The following is an 18,492-nucleotide window of genomic DNA, read 5'->3' as shown; positions in this document are numbered from 1 at the left end:
ACTAGATTTATGGTGTACCACGGCCATGGTATAAACACTGGTACTATAAACCCATCAGTGCATCTCATGATTAGCATTATTATTTACACAATGTACGAGTATTATTATCATTATAATTATTTGTATTTCTTGTCCTGGATAAGGGCGACTTACAACATAAGTGCAATACAATGCAAGAATACAGTTAAGTACAAGGCATCACACATTACATGCATTTCACATGTATTTAATCCACTGTGATTATATCATTCTTATTTCCTGTTCATTTTTTTAGAAAATACTACATGATCAATTTCGGCTGTTAAATACATGCCGTGGCGCGCTTCAGTAAAGAGGAGTCAAGCGGGAAGCTGATTGACCCCGCCAGTGACGTCATCACAGACCCAGCCGAGTGCAGGCGGAAATTACCGAAGAGGAAACCCGAGCACATCTGCTGCTGACTTCCCGGTCACAAGTCCGAGCCAGGCTGTTCTGTTCGGTTCGCCCCGTCCATCTCGGCAGAGCCCGGGGCATGTTCGTCGCGATTACAGATGTGCAACCGGCGAGGCCAGCTGTGCGGATGGCAGGTTTAGCTCCTCAGCCGCTGTAGACGGGAGGCCGGCTCGGCTGCACGGCTGCACGGCTGCACGGCTGCGCGGCTGCGCGATGCTGCTGGAGCTCCGGCTCTATTGTTGCGTCTGATTGCATCCCGGCTGCTGAGCCAGAGCCGCCAGAGCCGCGGGGCTGCGAGAGCAGAGCAAGGGGGATCGGGGTGCCAAACGCAGCAGGAGGAGGGGAAGAAAAAGTAGATTTACTTCCGAGTGAAAAGGTTACAACTTTGTCGATGGCGTCAAATCCGAGGGTGTCAATTCTGGATTACTTCAACATCGTCTTTGAAGGGGAAAATGGCAAGATCGAGTCCAACTGCAAGGCGTGCGGGACCAGGATCCAGGCGAAGAGGACAGTGACGTCCAACTTCGTCACGCATCTGAAGGTGAGCTTGGCACAGGGATTTTAATTGCATGCGTGAACAATTAATGTCGCTCGATCCGCCGGGGTTGGGATTAATCACAGTGAGGGGCCACACGGATCGATGTCTGTGTCTCTGACTCCGCAGAGATGCTCCTGCACCGCTCAGGACCCCCTTGTGCAAAATGACATCTGCAGGAACATGTATGACACAGGGCGACTGTAACTTTTAAACCGGCTATGCAAATGATGTATGTGAAAGACACGCATCAGCTTAAAGTAAATCGCTTATTTGAGCTGTAATCGGAAAACACAAACACGTCGAGACGTGAAGGACTGCGTGGATAATCATACAGCAGGGTCCATGGTTGCTACAGTAGATAGATTGTTATTGGCGGCTGTTATTAAGCTCAAATGGTCGAAAATACCACTAACCATTTCATATGAACTTAATTTTAATTTGCAGATGGCACCTGCAGAGTCAAAACTGTGGATATAAGAAAGGGCCATCACAAACAGATGAGGAATATAATAGATGAGATATAATAATAGTAATTCACAAGCCCATACTGTTCAAGCACACAGCGATATATCGATACATCTGTGTGTGTGCGCGTCAGTCAATAGTCAAACCAATTCCACCAAACAAACTCCAATGAAAGAAGAAGTGTAATCTGATCAAGAGTCCAATCAAACACATTAATGACTGCGAATTAATAGCTCAGTAAGAGGACACACTTTACCAGCAGTATTCACTGGCATTGCCATGCTTTGTTAATATTGTCTTCATATTATATTCGCACCAACTGGCCCAGGGAGCCACTAACTACCTGTCAAAGATACAACATCTATTTATAAATAGTTTTTGTTGCTTTCAATTCCTTGAAGAAAATACAGTGATTCAACAGTCACTCTGAGGTCTGTGCCGGTGTGTAGATGGTACTAACATGATAATTACATTTCTTCTCTTCCTCCTCTTTCTTCTTGCTGTTCTCCCTCTCCTCCTCCTCCTCTCCAGCGCAAGCACCAGGCCATGTACGATGAGTTCGTGAAGAAGAAGGACATCAAGCGGGAATCCTACACCTCCACCTCGGTGGCGGTGGCCGGCGGTGGCCGCGTGGACTCGGCCGCCCGCTCCTCCCACAGCAGCGGCAGCAGCAGCAGCACCAGCAGCGCCGGCGGAGGAGGAGGCGGAGGAGGCAGCGGTGGTGGTTTCGCCAAATTCGACCGCAACGACCCGCGGCAGGTCATCATCTCGGAGGCCATCGCCAAGATGATCATCCGCGACCTGCAGTCGGTGCACATCGTGGAGAGCGAGGGCTTCCGGGAGCTGCTGCGCCTGCTGGAGCCGCGCTACACCCTGGAGTCCCGCAAGTACGTCCAGCAGCAGCTCATCCCCGGCTACGCCTATCAGGTGCAGCTGGCCACCAAGCAGGCCCTGCAGGCGGCCGAGTCATGCAGCGTCACCCTGGACGTGTGGAAGAGCGGCCAGGCCAACGGCTACCTGGGCGTCACCTGCCACTTCATCACGGCCGACTGGCAGATCAAGTCGGCGCTGCTGGCCTGCCTGCGCCTGGCAGGGCAGCGCACGGCCGAGCGCATCCTGTCCGAGTACGACGAGGTGTCGCACGCCCACGGCATCACCGGCAAGGTGTTCCGCGTGGTGGCCGACGCCGCCTCCGAGAGCAGGGCCAGCTTCCGCCTGCCGGGCTTCTGCGCGCAAAGCGGCGAGGACGAGGAGGAGGAGGAGGAGGAGGAGGAAGAGGAAGAGGATGACAGCAGCGACGAGGAAGGGGCCGCCGAGGGCAAGAGCCGCAACCCGCTGGACCTGTGCCTGGGGCCACGGCGCATCGACTGCTTTGCCCGCTCCCTGGGGCTGTGCGTGCGGGATGGGCTGCGCGCCTCGCCGCAGCTCTCCATCGCCCTCACCAAGGCGGCCTGCTTCTACAACTACGTCACGGCCACCGTGGCCCCCGAGAAGCTGCAGCAGGTCTTCGGGAGGGCCCCGGCAACGGCGGCAGGGGCGGCCGGGACTGGGATGGCGGCGGCAGGAGCCCCGGCGGCGGGGGCCCCCCACACTGAGAGGCGGTGGAACTGGCAGCTGAAGACGGTGCGGCGCATGCTGGAGTCCGCCGACTTCCTGGAGGAGGTGGTGGACCGGCACGACCTGACGCTCAGCAGCTTCGAGAAGGCCGTGCTGCGCGAGCTGGTGGAAGTGCTGGAGCCCTTCGAGGAGGCCACCGACATGGTGCAGGGGGACAAGCACGTGTCCATCAGCCTGGCCCTGCCCTGCGTGCTGGGCCTGCGCAAGCACCTGGCCGAGACCGCCACGCGCCAGTGCACGGGCATCCTGGTGAGCCTGGCGCAGTCGTTGGACCGCCGGCTGGCCGCCGTGCTGGAGGACCCGCTGCACGTGACGGCCACCGTGCTGGACCCACAGTTCAAGCTGTCGTGGAGCAGCAGCGGCGAGCGGCACAGGCAGATCCTGCTCAAGGAGGTGGTGAAGTACACGCCCAGCCCGGCGCCCGGCGAGGAGCTGCCGCCCGCACCCTCCAAGCGCAGCAAGCTGTTCTCCTTCATCATGCAGCGGCCCGCGTCCCAGGCCAAGAGCGTGGAGCAGGAGGTGGCCGCCTACCTGCACGAGGACCCCACGGACGAGGACCCACTGCAGTACTGGCGCCGCAAGGCCACCGACTTCCCGCAGCTGGCGCAGGTGGCCAAGAGGGTGTTCACGGTGCCCGCCACCTCCACGCCTGTGGAGCGGATATTCAGCACTGTGGGCAAGATCCTGCGGCCAGAGCGCTGCCGCCTGCTGCCAAAGAACCTCGAGACGCTCATTTACTTGAAGGCCAACTACAGGTTTCTGTGGACTTAGAAGCGTGTAGAACAGTGGTCCCAGCCCTGGTCCTGGGGACCCCCTACCCTGCTGGTTTGTGTTCCAACCAAGCTCTTAATTACTTAATTGAACTAATAATTTCCTAAATCAGAAATTATTTTAAACAGTAGATGTAGCAAAGTATAGAATTGTATAAAGAACTTATTAAAGAAACAACTCTCTTATTACACAATTTAAAAAGTCAATTCTAAGCAGCTCGTTACTAAAATTAAGTAATTGAGAGCTCGGTTGGAACAAAAACCAGCAGGGCAGGGTCTGCTCCAGGACCAGAAAAAAAAGCCCTTTCTGTTCATGCTTTATAATATATATATTTATAAATATATACATATATATACATATATATATGCGCGCACACACACACACACACACACAACCTCCCCCCTGTGAGCTAGGATGACTGTGTGTTGTAACTGTACCTGTAGGTCACTGCATCCGATTGTATGAACCAGAAAAGTCAGACATGTGCTAAATGGTTTCCCCCCCACTAATAAAATGCCATCACTATGACATGTGGATGGATTTCTACCACTCTGCTCTGTTCATTGTCTGCAGTGTCAGGACCAGGGGATTCGTGGGAAACTAGCTAAGATGAGGACTCTGGGTATTTCAAGAAAATAAAACCTTGAACAAAACGACAGCAACCCCCCAACTTCAATTCCGTGACTACGGTACAGCGAGCAAAACAACAGAACTCGCCTCCTCAGAAACTCATCTTGGGCCGCAGGTGGTTTCAATCTCTTCGGCGGTGTCCGTGATGAGGCAATCTTGGTTTGGGCCGCGGGTCAGAAACGAGCGCAGTGGCGGGGGGGGTGTAGAGACGGCGAGAGAATCAGAAAGTCGCCTCCTCTCCGTGAGCCACTCGTATGGCTTGTCATGTTTCTTAAAACAAATACCGCACGTCTGGGTGACGGATGTTGCATTCGACACACACACATTCGTACCGTGCGTTCGCTGGCTTGACAGAAGTGCCAAGACACCCCCCCCACCCCCCACAGGCGTGTAGAAACACTACTTGACACGTGTTGATCGCCTGTTAGCGGTTATGTTATCAGGATGTCAGCAGCCATGTAGTTTTGTCGTATACACACTCTTTGGATGCCTGGGGAGAATCTATTCGCAGCGTACAAAAAAACACAAGATCAGTTTTGCACAGATCCGTTCTTCAGCTCCATTCAGCGCTGATTCGGCACAAGTTGGTCCCCTTCCCTTCACACGACTCGATTGCCAGGATCGCTTCGTTAGGAGTCGCTGCCAGATGCGGCGACAGATGTTCATAGCGCACAGACAGTGCAACATTAAAAAATGACACTCTAGTGGTTGGGGGAGGGGGGACACTTAAAGGCTTAAAAACAACACTTAACATCTGACAGACAACTGAGGACAAGACACCGGAGACTATGCAGAGGACAGGGTCCACAGTGGGAGTTTTAGTTTTTATTCCGACACTTATAAGATTTAATTCAATTTGACCGGCCTCAGCGGCTTCGGTTACAGTGTGTGACTAAACAAATTACAAACAACGCAAATGCAGCGTGATACAGTGAGGCCTCGGGTAAACAAACAACACAGCCTACAGGACAGGTGGTCTGGAGTGGGGTTACCATTCTTACGAAGTGAAGGATATACACGAGAAAGAGACAGTGTATACAAAAGACGTGTTCTTTTATATGATATTGGAGTTCAGTGTCACACAGTGGTGAGAAAGATTGTCCTGTGAGATCCACCCCCCGCAGTTAAAACAGACTAATGTCAAATGTTTAAACCACACACCGCCCCTTTGCTAGTGAAAGTGCTTTGCAGTTCAAGAAAATAAAACCAAATATCTCATTAAGAGCGAGTGCAATCTGCAGCAGCCAGGAAGTGAAGCGGCTTCCCTTGCGTTTGGCCCGTTTTCATAAGCGGTGCGGATTCACTTCATTCAAGCCATTCAGTCAAGATGCGTGTTAGAGAAAGTCTAGAGATGGAAACTGGGGGGCGAGGGGTCAGAGTTCACACTGGAGAGAGGGAGCAGGACCCCCATAGAGGTGTAAAGATCGAGGCCAGAGAAGGGATAGAGGCTGTTAACCCAAAGCAAGGGAGTGTCAGGATGGAGTGAGAGATCGTTTGAGGTAAAAAGATCAAGCACTGAGCTCGAGGGTCGGGTTAGGAAGGCAGCACGAGCTCCCACAATGCAACAGGGCCCAGGCCTAGTCAAAAATCGAAGGCGCATGTCCCATAGCAGAGTAACAGCATCAAGAGGTAAAGATGAGGTCTAAGAAAGTCGAATCTGAAGCCCTTATTCCATTCACGCCAACTGACACACCTTGAAGGCCCGCGGACCCCACTTCACCATCGCAACCCATTCTAGTGATTAAAAAACAAGGCGTTGTGTCGCCAGAACTGATACCGAGGTGGACCTCCACGCCTGTGATGAGACGCTGAGCCCCCCCCTCCTCAGACACGCGTGCTCGCCCCCCCAGGGTCACGCCACCTCTGGGTCCGACCGTGAGGAAGCGTCCGGTCGCCCTGTGGAGTCTCACAGGGCCCGGGGGCGTCCCAGGAGGCCGTCCAGCAGGCACTCGCACATGTACAGGCAGCGCGGCACGTGGAAAAACCCTGGGAAGACAGAGCGCATTTCATCCTCTTCATCGTGGTTCAGATTTCATACTTTTAAAGCAGTGGCTCTCAGTCCGATAAGATTCTATCCTAGGACACGCAATCAATTCAATCTGGAAACATCTGACCAAATAAAAAGGGATTCTACAGATTCTGCCTACTAAAATAACACTCAGATATATCGATGACAGTTGTGTGCACAAACTAAAGCCGGGAAGAGCGCGGTTAAGCCAGAGCCGGGGTGTGTGTAGGTAACGCAGTTGATGCCGTCTCCACAGGACTCACCTTTAAAAGGCCCTCCCTTGAAGTCCAGGGACACCGCACCCTGCTGGGTCAGATAGCCGAACCATTCCCCGTGCTTCTCATCCGGGAACTGCAGAGAGAGACGGAGGATGGGTTTAGACTCAAGTCTTGGCCCTTTGCTGGCGCTCTAGGTACCACTGAGGTCAAACTAACTGGTTTCACTCCCTGTCCAAGAGCGAGAGAGCGAGACCGGGAGAAAGAGGACACCGCGGGGGGGGTTTGTTTGCGCGTTCGGTGCCGGCGGACTCACGTGGCTGAAGGTGTAGTCGTAGACCCGGGTGAACGAGTCCAGCAGGGCAGGGTCCCCGGTCACGCTGTAGGCCATGAGGAAGGCGATGAGAGCCTCACAGTGTGGCCACCACAGCTTCATACTCCACTCCAGCTAGGAGACACGGTGGAGAGGTTTTTATTTTTTGGCTCTGCATTTTATTCTCTACAACCCAGAGTTACTTTGTGACCTGAAACCAGAGCTGGTGTTGTAAAGTAGAGCCTTGTGCAGATAGTGCTGCCCGTCGACTCTACTGCACTCCTTGTCAGAAACCTGCCAACTGAATAACTAACAGCAGCTCATTTTCTCTAGGCTTTGAAGTGTTGCCAAGAGGTTTATCACTCCAGCCAAGATCGATTCACTCTGCGGCTGTAAAGCACTGCAGCGCGCCGCCAGGGTCCCCGTCGAGCCCTACCTGCGTGGGACACAGGCCGTCCACGTCCTGGAAGTAGAAGAGCCCGCCGTGGGCCGCGTCCCAGCCCGTCTCGAAGGGCAGCCGCACGAACTTCTCCACGGCCGTCTTCTTCAGCCCCTCGTCCCCGTGCCGGGCGGCGTACTGGAGCAGGAACCAGCCGGCCTCCAGGGCATGGCCTGCACAAGCACACGGACAATACCATGTCAACACCATATTTCTGTTCTTCTTTCCACCAAGCTCTTGGTCAGCTAAACCTAACTGAAGCTGTGTCACGTGTCTACAGCAGGTAACGACTTAAAGAGCCACCGGCCCGTGAGGACCGTATGTGAATAACACGGCTCTACACGGCCCCCCGTTCTCCACACGCCTGGGTCAGAGCAAACTGTCCAAACTGACACAGGTGTTTGTATCTCAGACCAGCTGGTGTTCACAGGGATCTCGTGTTCGGTTCATGTGGGGTTAGACTCTCGTCACAAACTAAAGACTAATTCCTCACAGAAAATTGTAACGTGTTTGTTTAGGATCGTATTTCACTCAGTGCACATCATGGATGAGGCTACGATGTGCAATAAACCCCAGATAGCACCCTAATAATCACTGTCAGAGAAACAGCGAAACTCGGTTACAAAGAGATCAGCAATATGCTTATAATGTGTGTGTGTGTCTCTCTCAGGGATAGGATAGGAAACCACTAAGGGCAGTTTTGAATCTTCAGGAATCTTCATATAAACAGCATTAAAAAGGTTTATATAGCCAATAGAAAAAAGGCAGGACAAGAAAACGGTGATGGACAAGAAAGAAACACAGAATGCGGGAACCCGACTGCAAGGAAAGGGCCGAGTAAAGGGACTGCAGCTTCACTCACACACACACACACACACACAATTCAATCTAATTACAGCAGCCAGCCGGCCAGCAGAAAAGGCAGGGCACTGGGCTCGGTAATTGAAAATAATTACACGACAGTGCAGGGGAATTGAAAAACAAAAATTGGTCACGTATCGGCAGGCTTTTTCCCCCCGGTTTTATTTTGTCAGCAGCCACTGCTCGGCAAACTCATAAACACAGAGAGAGGGAGAGGGAGAAAGAGAGAGAGGGACAGAGAGGGAGGGAGAGAGGGACAGAGAGAGGGAGGGAGCGGGAGAGAGGGACAGAGAGGGAGGGAGAGAGGGACAGAGAGAGGGAGGGAGTGAGAGAGAGGGACAGAGAGAGAGGGAGGGATGGGGAGAGAGGGACAGAGAGGGAGGGAGCGGGAGAGAGGGACAGAGAGAGAGGGAGGGATGGGGAGAGAGGGACAGAGAGAGGGAGGGAGCGGGAGAGAGGGACAGAGAGAGAGGGAGGGAGCGGGAGAGAGAGGGAGGGATGGGGAGAGAGGGACTGAGGGAGGGAGGGAGGGGGGAATGCGTGTTGTCGCCGGGGCTCTATCACTTTATAATCTCACCTGGGTTTTGGTGTCGCCCCTGGCAACCAGGCAGCTCTTTCCCTTCTGTGGAAACCATTTCCAAAATGGCCGCCCCATCTCTCTGACACAAAACAGAGAGATGCATTATAACCCCTTAAGTGCTTTGCGGAAAAATAAAAACCACCACCCTGACATTTAAACACTTTTGTTTTCTTCCATTGAAAAATGCTGGGAGGCAGATTCTTGGTGTGTTTTAGTTTTTTGTAACATTATATATATATATATATATATATATACACACACACACACACACACAGTAACTTGACTCAAAAAGGAGGAAATCTCGCCTCCCCCATCCCCCAGACTGCTGCTGTGGCGACTGGGCTTTTTCTTTTTCCAATTGCAGGAGGCAGCCAACACAAAGCCGGCCCGGTAATTGTTATTGAAATGAATTACTTGGCAGAGGAGGGGGAATTGTAATTGCGTACTTCATCGCTCCCCCTCCCCCTCCACTGCAGTATTCCTGCTCCCGTCTTTGTAACAGGTCTGAACTGACACTGTGTGCGACTGAAAACTCCCCGATTGTGCGCTCAGCCACACACACGCGCACACACACTGACACACACAGACACAGACGCACACTGACTCACACAGACACACACACACTCACAAGAGAGTAACAGGGCCAGACTCCCTCAGTGGAAGGTTGTGTTACCAGATTGCTTTCTGTCTGGACGCGGAGCTCAGAATACCTCCGATTATATTTTCTGACAGCGAGCGATCGGATCAGCTGCATTCGCTCTGCGCTCGGCTATCCAAACCCCCCCATTAGTCCCTGGGGAATTCCAGCTCACAGAACAGCTTCTTCCTGATATCTGTACCCACGAGCCGCGCCGCTCGGTTACGCCCCCCTCCCGACTGCACTTCGGCCTCCGTTCCCACCCAGCTACCAGATACCGAACTGGTCTGATCAGCTCATTAACTGGATTCATTGAATACTTCCTTCCTGGCTGCTAATGATTTGAAACCTACAAATCTAACCTAAGTGATCCACCTTGAATCAAAAGAATTTGAACCTGTTAGCAGAAGAAACTGCATCACAAGTGTCTAATTAATTGGATAATGAGACCAGGTCAGTATGAGAGATCCAACTGAAACAGAAGCCAGGACGATACTGTGCCGCGAGAGGGAGAGAGCCCAGCTTACAACATGTTGACAGCAGTTCATTCAATGACTATTTCAGTATCGGAGATCTGGGCTGGAACAACTAATCAATTAACCAATCACTGATTATGTAATATAGCGCCTTTCGCCACGGAATTGCCACAAATTGCCCGCCCCAAACAATACACTCTACCTGAACGTGCTGCAGGATCTGCTGCACACACCACTGGCCCAGCTCTCTGTACTTCTCCCCCAGCACAACCCGCTCCGCCGTCAGCTGCTCCGCCAGGCACAGGAGCATCATGGGGACCGCCATCTGGTTGACGGGGGCATCGCCTGGCATCTCGGGACGTCCCAGGCCCGACGGGTCGACCCGGACCCAGTGAACGATCAGGTCCATGACCCGTTCGGCCTCCCTCTGTGCGGCACAGGAGAGAAGAGCGCACACAGTCTCCTACAGGACTGAAACACAGCGGCATGGACGGCCCAGTCATCTCCCCGCTCCCGACGTACCTGATGTTCTTCCTTGCCGGTGACCCTGGCCAGCTCGTCCATGGCCATGACGTAGAAGCATTCGCTGAAGATGGTCCTCTGCACCTTCACCGCCCGGCCGTCCCGCGTCAGGCAGAAGGCGCACTTCTGCCGGCCGTCCATGGGGGGCGCCCAGGCATGGGAGCGTAAGAACTCCCCTCCTGGTGGAGAGAGAGAGAATTGGAAGTGAAGGTTTGAATCCCTCCCCAAAAGACAGACCCACACCACTGCTGTCAGGGACAAGGCCAAGACCACAAGACCAGCAGAGGCCCGGCAGATCAGGTCGTTTTGTGGGGTGGGTCCAGAAGGACACGGACAGGGATGATCGACAGCTGCGCAAGGTTGTGTTGATTAATCTGCATCCTAGGCCACACCTGGGGGAACCGAGTCCCTGCTGCTCACCTGCCACGGCGGCTTCCAGGATCTCGGGCCGGCGAAACCGCTCCACGGTCCGGTACAGGCGACAGTACATCCACACCTGCAGAGGCAGGCAGGACAGAGCGGAGAGCTGTCACTGAGGTCACCATTCGAAACACGTTCATGGTTTCCGTCTCTCTCAGATCACCCAGAGCAGATTATAAAAGCAGTGAAAATAAATTTAAAAAGGAGGCGCTCCGAGATGGATCCGAGAGTCTGAACGCATCTCACCTGTCTCCCTTGCAGCCACACGTACTTCAGCTCGTCATAGACCTGCCCCTCCCTCCCCAGGCAGGTGAAAAAGCCCCTGCGGACAAACAGAGTCTCATCAGTCTCATCTGGATAGGGGATATTCCAATTAAAGACACGTTACCGAAACCGAAAGTGAAATGGGAATGACAACTGGAACAGGAAAAAGGATATTATTTTTGCATCACACATTACTTAAGCACTTGTAATAATAATAATAGAACCAGGCGACAGTAAACTGAGAATACAGCCCTGATAAAATACCAAGCACAAAATGGAGCAGGCACAAACACAGCAGGGTCAGGGATCTTAACCACGGGGACGAGCATAATCCTATAGATTCGTATTCAGGGTGGAAGCGGTGGTGGGAAGACCGGAGCGGATGACGAGACTGACCCGTGTTGGCGGTCGTGGGAGTGTTTCAGCCAGAACTCCACCACCTGGTCCAGCTCAGCGCGGATCTTCTCAAGGAACGTCTGCAGCCGCTCTGCAGCCATGGCGCCCTGCGAGGACGGGGGAGAGGCGGGACGAGAAGGCGGTCGGGGGTCAATCCTCAATTGCTTCTGCTCAGATCCAATTCCACCTCAATTCAAACCGGTCAACTCCAATCCTGGCTGTAAAAAGACATTTATTTATTTTCAATTCCGCGACTGAAGTGGAATTGAGTCGATTCTGCCACACGGGTCTCATGTCATATAGCTTTACCCGCTGGATTCTCGGTAACTTACACAACAAAATAGAAGGGCAGGTCATTTTATTTTAGCGAGCTGCGTTAACTCACTTGCGAAACACAGAATAATAACCGTCATTTAAAGGATCTGAAGATACTGTGACAGTGACAGTTGGTTTTGCATGATATATCATTGGAAGTGTCCGAATAAGGAAAAGATGAGGCGTGGTAAAATGTGGAAGAAAGCGTCCAAAGGGAGTTGGAAATATGACACGTGACCATGAGCCAGATACGAGGCTGAGACGCTTTTATAACCTGCAGGACCGCAGTGGGAACCACAGGGCCGCGCAGCAGTGCAGAGACGATCATCACTCACTGGGACAGGAGACGTAGCGCGTCGTAATCTAAAGGAAGGGCATCAGATCGTTCCACCGTGGTTGTCAATGGGACTTCCAGTGTTTTTGATCAATTATAAATCAATAATTATTGATCAGATCTGTACAAAAAGTACCTGTCATGTTGAATCACTGTATGAAGTCTGGTGTGAGGAGCACAAGAACCGTATGAGAAGTTAGCGTTTATAGTAATGGAATAATAACCATAAATAATAACATATTCATAATCATCTTGCAAAGAGAAGCACATCCTGCATGTTCCCCCATACAGACGAATAATAATAAAGATCTTGCAAGAGAACAAGACTCTGCGTGTCCTCACCTGCAGACTAATAATAATCATTTAACAGAAGCCAAATAAATGCATTTTACATTTAAACATTACATCCCACTTAACCTGTCAATCGGACAGGTTGGGATTTAGCCAATCCGAGTATTTGGGACACTAGATTGGGACTTCCTGTTATGGGACTGCATTAGTGATGGGCAGAGAGTAAATCCCGAGTAAGTCCAGTGATGGACTGGGTAATGCAGTACTCCCAGACTGGCACGGCTGATTCCAGGGTGACTGCAGTGATGTCTGGCTGTAGGTGTGTGTGTTAGAAAGCAGGTGTAATGTGTTTCAGGCCGCCAGCAGGGGGCAGTATTGCTCCGGCACAGACACACTAACCTTATTGCACAACAGCATTATTGTAAGTAGGCAGTAAGCACCGCGGGCAGCTTTTCTTATTGGTAAAGGAACTAATCTAAACGATATACTAATTATACTAAACACACAGTGCATGCCAACACAAAGTGTTAAGTCAGCCACACACACAATGCACACAAACTACTGGCGAGACTGGACACATCAACACGAATCAGTGTAATCAGAAGTCCAGCGCATCTGTATCGCTTATATAACTTCCAAATCCCATGTATCCGGTACCGGCGGGGCTTGGAAAGTTATATAAATGCCAGGTAAAGTCAAGCACCGTTAATCAAATGTCATTATTTCTATAACTTACTGCTTTATAACCGAAGCAAAACACCAAAAGCCACTTACGTGCTGCGCGCAACAGATCGACACACTTTTAGAGTCATCGTGACGAGAGACGCTGCGGTCATGTGACCCCGCCGGTCATGTGACCCGCCCCCGTCACGTGCCGAGGCCAGGCCGCTGCCCCGCGCGAGGGGCGGGGGGATGAAAGAGTATCTGCGCAGACGGGACAGCCGCGCCTCCTGTGCAAGCAGACGCGACTTCTGCGCAAATCTGTGATGACGCTGGTCGCAGCAGCATGGTGTGAATGAAGATATGAATTATTAGTCATCAATGAAATCCAGACACAGTTGTGGAGTTTGCAGGGTTTTATTGCTCTGGTCTGCTCAATGCCTGTGAGCAGCAGCAGCTCTGCGGATGGGAGGCAGACGCACACAGCACTCAGCAATTCAGTGCACAGCAGAGACACCCTCAGAAAGTGAGCTATCTGCACTCATTTCATGTGCGGCTTATCAAAATAAATAATACATACTTTTTTTGCACACATTCAGGTAACCCATGAAAATGACAAAGAACACGAGCAGAGTCCCGTCTCAGGCGTGGCTGCACGGCTGTGTCCTTGGGGAGGGTTGTGTATTATCCTTTGTGTTACCAAAAAACAAGACGCCTGACTGCCAGCGAGGAGAGGACGGTCTTTGGCAGTGACTTCTCTTTCATCCTTCGTGCTCGACAGAAAACAATTCATCAGATGATTGAAGTCGTCCCCCGTCTGCTTAGAGACCAGACTTTCATTTCTGACACCCCCGCCTCGCCCACGAGAAGCCCTTTCCCACAGCGGACGATAGAAAAGCAAAGGCCTTTTTTTAATTTATTAATACTATTCACTGAGTTGCTCCCGTTCTCCAAACCTCCTGCCATCTTCAGGTTCACACGAGGACAGAGAGTTCAGCGCGAATCCACACACGATTGGAGATTGGACGGAGACAATAGGAGAAGAGATGCAGGGATGTAGTCAGTGTCCATGGAGAGGTTGTGAGCTGTAGAGTGGAATTTCATTCTTCCACAAAAAGGAGCGTGTTTCACATCAAGGGCACTAGCAACAAACAGAGAGGTGTGTACCCACCAGTGTCATCTTATGAGGAACTGAAAGGGTTGGATGAATTAAGAGAACGACACGGTATGGATCGTCCATAGGTTCCCCACAGCAGTAGTGTCGATCTGTCCACTTCCCAGGCATTACGAGGAGCCGGTGCAAGGCGTGATGGGATGGGTCTTCCTCAGATTCTGCCTCACTTTCACAAACTCCGGGGGCTGGCTCCCCTCCAGACCCTTCTCCTGCTGGCGCTCCATCTGCAGGCGGGAAGAGGAAGAGATGGCAGTCTGACCACACCACGTACACACACGAACACCAACTACCTTTTGACCGTGCCCCCCCCGTGTCCATCTCACCTCCTGCTGCCTCTGCTGCCTCTTGAACAGCTCCGCCTCCAGGGGACTCCGGCCCAGTTCGCCCTCCTCTCTCTGGGTCTGCTCTCGACGGCGCTTCTCCAAGACCACCTGCAGCTCCGGCTTACTGCTCACGCCCAGACCCCTGAGAGAGACGCAGTGGGACTCGCTTTAACAAGCCCTGAACTGAAACCAACGAGCAGAAAGCTGTATTCTTTCAACCGTTTCAGAACAAAGCGACTTTTAAACGTGTATAATGAATGTGACTTCACAAAGGATGTTATTAATACTATCCAATCATTTCTACAGAGAGTGTCCCACAGTCTCTGACACTCGGGAGCGGTCTGTCCTCTCAGGGGACGGGTTGTTGACCTTTGTTGAGGCCAAAACAGATGGCAACAAAACTGCCGAGATCACGTTGGCAATACAAACTAGAGAGAGGGCGGAGCAGGGAAAGCAAAAACACAAACGCACAAAAACACCAGCTGAACCGAGGGACACCGGTCAGTCCAGGACCTCTATAAGGGTGACGTCTCTCTTCAAGCGAGAACAGGTTTGGGAGATGAGTGATTCAATTATTTCAGTACCGGTAAGAGCCCAAATCATTTAATCCAAAACAGCAGAGCCTCTTATACGAGAAAGCAGACAGAAATAGAAACATCCCCTCATATTATCCCCTGTCTGAACTGATCCAGCCTGGGTAATCAGCAGGGTTGTGTTTTGGCTCCGGCCGCAGTGCCCAGACCGCACAATTGAAGCTATTGAATGATGCGTTAGTGTGACCTGATCTCCGGCACGTCACTATTATTATTTCACTACATTTAAGTACAGCCTCATTAACCACAATTTACCACCGCGTCCTAATACAGCGCTCATCGTTTCCCTTCATCTCAGCAGCACAGTTTTGCATGTAAAGGTGTGATGCACACTGTGGGAAACGCGTCTGTCTTTTTTACACCAAGGGGACTTTAAAGGCCTCTACCAGCGTGTGTGCGTCGGTGCGGCCGTGCATCGTGTGCATGTCATCTCTCTATTAATAGCCTGTGGTCCCAGAAAGGCGGGGGGGGAGGCTGTGCAGGTGTTAAGTTGCAGCCCGTGTGCATCGACTCCAAACAAAAGACTCCCCCCCCCGCACACACTCCTCGTTCGTCTCTGTGTCAAAGGATGCCTTCCAACACCCGACTGACACCGGCGTCCATTCATTTTTAATCGCCAAGAGCAGAGAGAGAGAGTGAGGAAATTTTCCACTCGGGGGCCAGCAATCTGTAGTGGCCTCTTGCGGCACTGTATAGCAGTGTGTATATGCGTGAGCGTGTGGAGAGAAAGTACCCAAGAGATGGAGAGAGAAAAAGAGGAAGAGAGAGAGAGAGAAATGAAAACACGAGTGGCAAAAACCATTGAAAAGATGGAGGGGAACAGAGAGACAGAGGTGGAGAGGGAGAGATGGAAGAGGCAGTAATTGCAGTAATTGAACAGACTGTATTGTCACTTCTAAATTCTAGAACTCCCCATTCCTGAGCCCCCGCCCCGCCCCGCCGCTCTCACTTTCTGTGTGCCAGCAGCAGCTCCTTGTGCAGTTCCTGGTGGGTCCTGGAGCTCTTGACGGGATTGGCCGGCTTGGAAGGTGAGATCGGGGCGTCGGTGCCGACGGGTGCAGAGTCACCACCACCCTTTCGTTCCTGAGCTCGGACTGCAGGGAACAGGAGGACAATGACGTAACTGCCGCAGGGACCAGGGAGAGAGAGAGAGAGGGTTGAGTCTGCGGGCCGACGGGCTCACCAGTGCCATCCTCGGGGCTGGCGGAGTTGGCCCTGTCGGTGGAAGCGGCTCTCATGGCGCGGATCGGCTTCAGGGAGGCGAGGACCTGCAGTTTCGCCTGCAGCCACAGCTCCTGCTGCATCCTGGGACAGCGGAGGACAAGACGGGGGTGAGCGTGGGACGGCACAGGCCAGCGGAGGGGGACGGGACCCCTAAAAGAAAATAGATCTGGGGCCTGGGTTTGCTCTGACCGAAACAGGTTACACAGCAAGTCAGCGACTACCACAAACAGGCTCGGAGACGTCCACTGCCTGCCTGCCTGCGTCCCGCTGAGCTAGACAAGCCTCCTGGGGGTAAACAGGCCAGGTCCGTTACTGGATTTCTTCTAAAACAAACACACGGATCAATTGTCCCAAGTCATACTAGTCGTGCATTATTAGTTAATTAGATTTCACTACCATTAGCACCTGCACTGCTACTGCTACTAATAATAAATGTAATCTATAGCTTTAAGTAAACCCGCTGTCCCCTGCAAGTGCCCAGTTACAGACACTGCAGCAAACTTCTCTCCCAGTCAGAGCAGCTGTGAAGACATCGCCCTCGCCATGAGCTCCGGCCGCACTGAGCCTCCCGACAGGGACGACATCCCACAGCAACTTCACTCCTGCATGTGGGCCGACTGCGACAGACACAGATAAACGCAATTTTTCTGCTCTCACCTGAAAGTCGTGCGTCTCTCACACGCAGCCCTCTGCTCGGCCATGACGTCACCAGCGACACCTGAGCCAGGTACAGCTCCGCCCGGCGCTCCGTGATCTCGCTACACTGCGTGGTTTTCAGCGACACCAGAGGCGCTGATGCTAATGCTAAGCCATGGCGCTGCAATTCCTCAGCTGCGCCACAAGAGGGCAGTGCAGTACAACTCAGCCAGCGGCCGGGGACAATGGCGGGCTGCACTGGGGCTCCAGGTAAGGAGACGGCAGGAGATGGATGCATGTACTATTGAAGAGATCAAAGGGACACCTGCTCTTTTTCTTTTCTTTTTTGGGGGGTTGTGAGAAGGGAAGATCGGCTACTGCGTGTGGGACTCGGCAGGGAGTGCATTCCTCCCAGCTTCAAAGTCTCCACCTCCGCCCAGTCCTGCAGGGGATCCCCGGGCTGTGACGTGCAATGCGGAGGAGTGATGAGGTCAGAGGTCAGAGGGTCCGTCCACACCTGCCCCTAACCCGGTCAGCTCGCTCCCCCAGGCAGAGCTCAGAGACAATGCACTTTATTTGCACTGCAAACCTGTTTTGCACAGCGGTGTGTGCGGCGCTGCCCCTCTGGCTGACACAGTGGAATAAACCTGCTCTTACTTTCATTCAAATCCCAAGCATTCAACATCTGAGTTGTTCTATTCCTTATTCTTTCCCTCTTTCCTTTGGAATTGCCGGTCAGTGTCAAGCTTTAGAAAGGTATTACAGTTTTATTAAAGATCACAATCATCAGAGGAGCCCCAGACATCGTCATTGGGAGATGCAGATGTTGGTCAACAACAATACTAAAGCTTGCATGTGTTACGGCTCCACACATTCCCACAGATCCAGGACGTTGATGGCTCCGGCGCTCGATTGGGGACAGTGTCTTCGGGTTTTGCTCCAAGGCTTTGGACGCTCTTTGCAGAAGGGACACCGATTCCATCAGCACTTTTAAGTCTAAATTGTTACTTTTCTCCTCTGGCTTTTAATGTTTGAATGGAGTATATATTGCCCTGTGCAGTGCTGTGGGATGCATTTAAAAGGCATGATCTAAAAGGGATTATATTCTTACTCATACTTAGTGCCTCCCTGCCCATGCCTGAAGGAAGAGCTCCGAAGTAACTAAGTCAGTGTAATGATAATAAACCCTTTCACCTCTTCAGTAACCCGAGGACTCTTCCAGAACAAGTCAAATCAGTTTGCAGGCCGTTGTCCTCTCTCCCTCCCTCGCTTCTTTATTAAACACATTCCTCAACCCGTGCCAGCTGCAGCAATCGATAAGCGCCTGTTCAAGACTCTTCACGCTTCAGCCGCCCTGT

The 18,492-nt window shown here is 52.2% G+C and overlaps 3 protein-coding genes across 5 annotated transcripts; 1 reads left to right on the top strand and 2 right to left on the bottom strand.

Moving 5' to 3' along the window:
* The first annotated feature begins 420 nt into the window (after nucleotides 1-420).
* LOC136753638 (zinc finger BED domain-containing protein 4) lies at nucleotides 421-4,372 on the top strand. Its single transcript, XM_066709917.1, has 2 exons — nucleotides 421-973; nucleotides 1,967-4,372. The coding sequence occupies exons 1-2, from the start codon at nucleotides 824-826 to the stop codon at nucleotides 3,821-3,823; spliced, it is 2,007 nt and encodes a 668-aa protein (XP_066566014.1). The 5' UTR covers nucleotides 421-823; the 3' UTR covers nucleotides 3,824-4,372.
* An 872-nt stretch (nucleotides 4,373-5,244) lies between these two features.
* renbp (renin binding protein) lies at nucleotides 5,245-13,386 on the bottom strand. 2 transcript variants are annotated; one of them, XM_066709919.1, is made up of 11 exons: nucleotides 13,299-13,386; nucleotides 11,585-11,802; nucleotides 11,171-11,246; nucleotides 10,925-11,000; nucleotides 10,505-10,683; nucleotides 10,185-10,409; nucleotides 8,867-8,948; nucleotides 7,426-7,601; nucleotides 6,993-7,124; nucleotides 6,725-6,812; nucleotides 5,245-6,439 (listed from the first exon to the last, which is right to left on the bottom strand). In XM_066709919.1, the coding sequence occupies exons 2-11, from the start codon at nucleotides 11,683-11,685 to the stop codon at nucleotides 6,360-6,362; spliced, it is 1,215 nt and encodes a 404-aa protein (XP_066566016.1). In that variant the 5' UTR covers nucleotides 11,686-11,802; nucleotides 13,299-13,386; the 3' UTR covers nucleotides 5,245-6,359. The 2 variants fall into 2 exon arrangements, with proteins under 2 accessions (XP_066566016.1, XP_066566017.1); XM_066709920.1 differs by having other exon boundaries at nucleotides 13,261-13,341.
* A 196-nt stretch (nucleotides 13,387-13,582) lies between these two features.
* On the bottom strand, nucleotides 13,583-17,674 carry LOC136753637 (protein FAM107B). 2 transcript variants are annotated; one of them, XM_066709914.1, is made up of 5 exons: nucleotides 17,156-17,674; nucleotides 16,458-16,648; nucleotides 16,224-16,368; nucleotides 14,682-14,823; nucleotides 13,583-14,582 (listed from the first exon to the last, which is right to left on the bottom strand). In XM_066709914.1, exons 1-5 carry the CDS (start codon nucleotides 17,197-17,199, stop codon nucleotides 14,469-14,471), a joined length of 636 nt encoding a protein of 211 aa, XP_066566011.1. In that variant the 5' UTR covers nucleotides 17,200-17,674; the 3' UTR covers nucleotides 13,583-14,468. The 2 variants fall into 2 exon arrangements, with proteins under 2 accessions (XP_066566011.1, XP_066566013.1); XM_066709916.1 differs by having other exon boundaries at nucleotides 16,458-16,579; nucleotides 17,156-17,671.
* Nucleotides 17,675-18,492: the final 818 nt, after the last annotated feature.

Source organism: Amia ocellicauda, chromosome 7, assembly GCF_036373705.1.
Source record: "Amia ocellicauda isolate fAmiCal2 chromosome 7, fAmiCal2.hap1, whole genome shotgun sequence".
Lineage (NCBI taxonomy): Eukaryota > Metazoa > Chordata > Actinopteri > Amiiformes > Amiidae > Amia > Amia ocellicauda.
The sequence above is the reverse complement of the archived record's forward strand: the minus strand, read 5'-3'. Positions and strand labels throughout refer to the sequence as shown.

Bases quoted from the DNA above. Each gene is read 5' to 3' on its own strand.
- LOC136753638 (XM_066709917.1), top strand. From the start codon at position 824: ATGGCGTCAAATCCGAGGGTGTCAATTCTGGATTACTTCAACATCGTC. The intron at 974-1,966 runs GTGAGCTTGGCA...CCTCCTCTCCAG, and splicing joins ACTTCGTCACGCATCTGAAG to CGCAAGCACCAGGCCATGTA.
- renbp (XM_066709919.1), bottom strand. From the start codon at position 11,685: ATGGCTGCAGAGCGGCTGCAGACGTTCCTTGAGAAGATCCGCGCTGAG. The intron at 11,247-11,584 runs GTCAGTCTCGTC...GTTTGTCCGCAG, and splicing joins TCCCACGACCGCCAACACGG to GGGCTTTTTCACCTGCCTGG. The intron at 6,440-6,724 runs GTGAGTCCTGTG...CTGTCTTCCCAG, and splicing joins CAAGGGAGGGCCTTTTAAAG to GGTTTTTCCACGTGCCGCGC.
- LOC136753637 (XM_066709914.1), bottom strand. From the start codon at position 17,199: ATGGCCGAGCAGAGGGCTGCGTGTGAGAGACGCACGACTTTCAG. The intron at 16,649-17,155 runs GTGAGAGCAGAA...ATTTTCTTTTAG, and splicing joins GAGAGACGCACGACTTTCAG to GGGTCCCGTCCCCCTCCGCT. The intron at 14,824-16,223 runs GTGAGAGCGGCG...CGTCTCTCTCAG, and splicing joins CTGCTGCTGGCACACAGAAA to GGGTCTGGGCGTGAGCAGTA.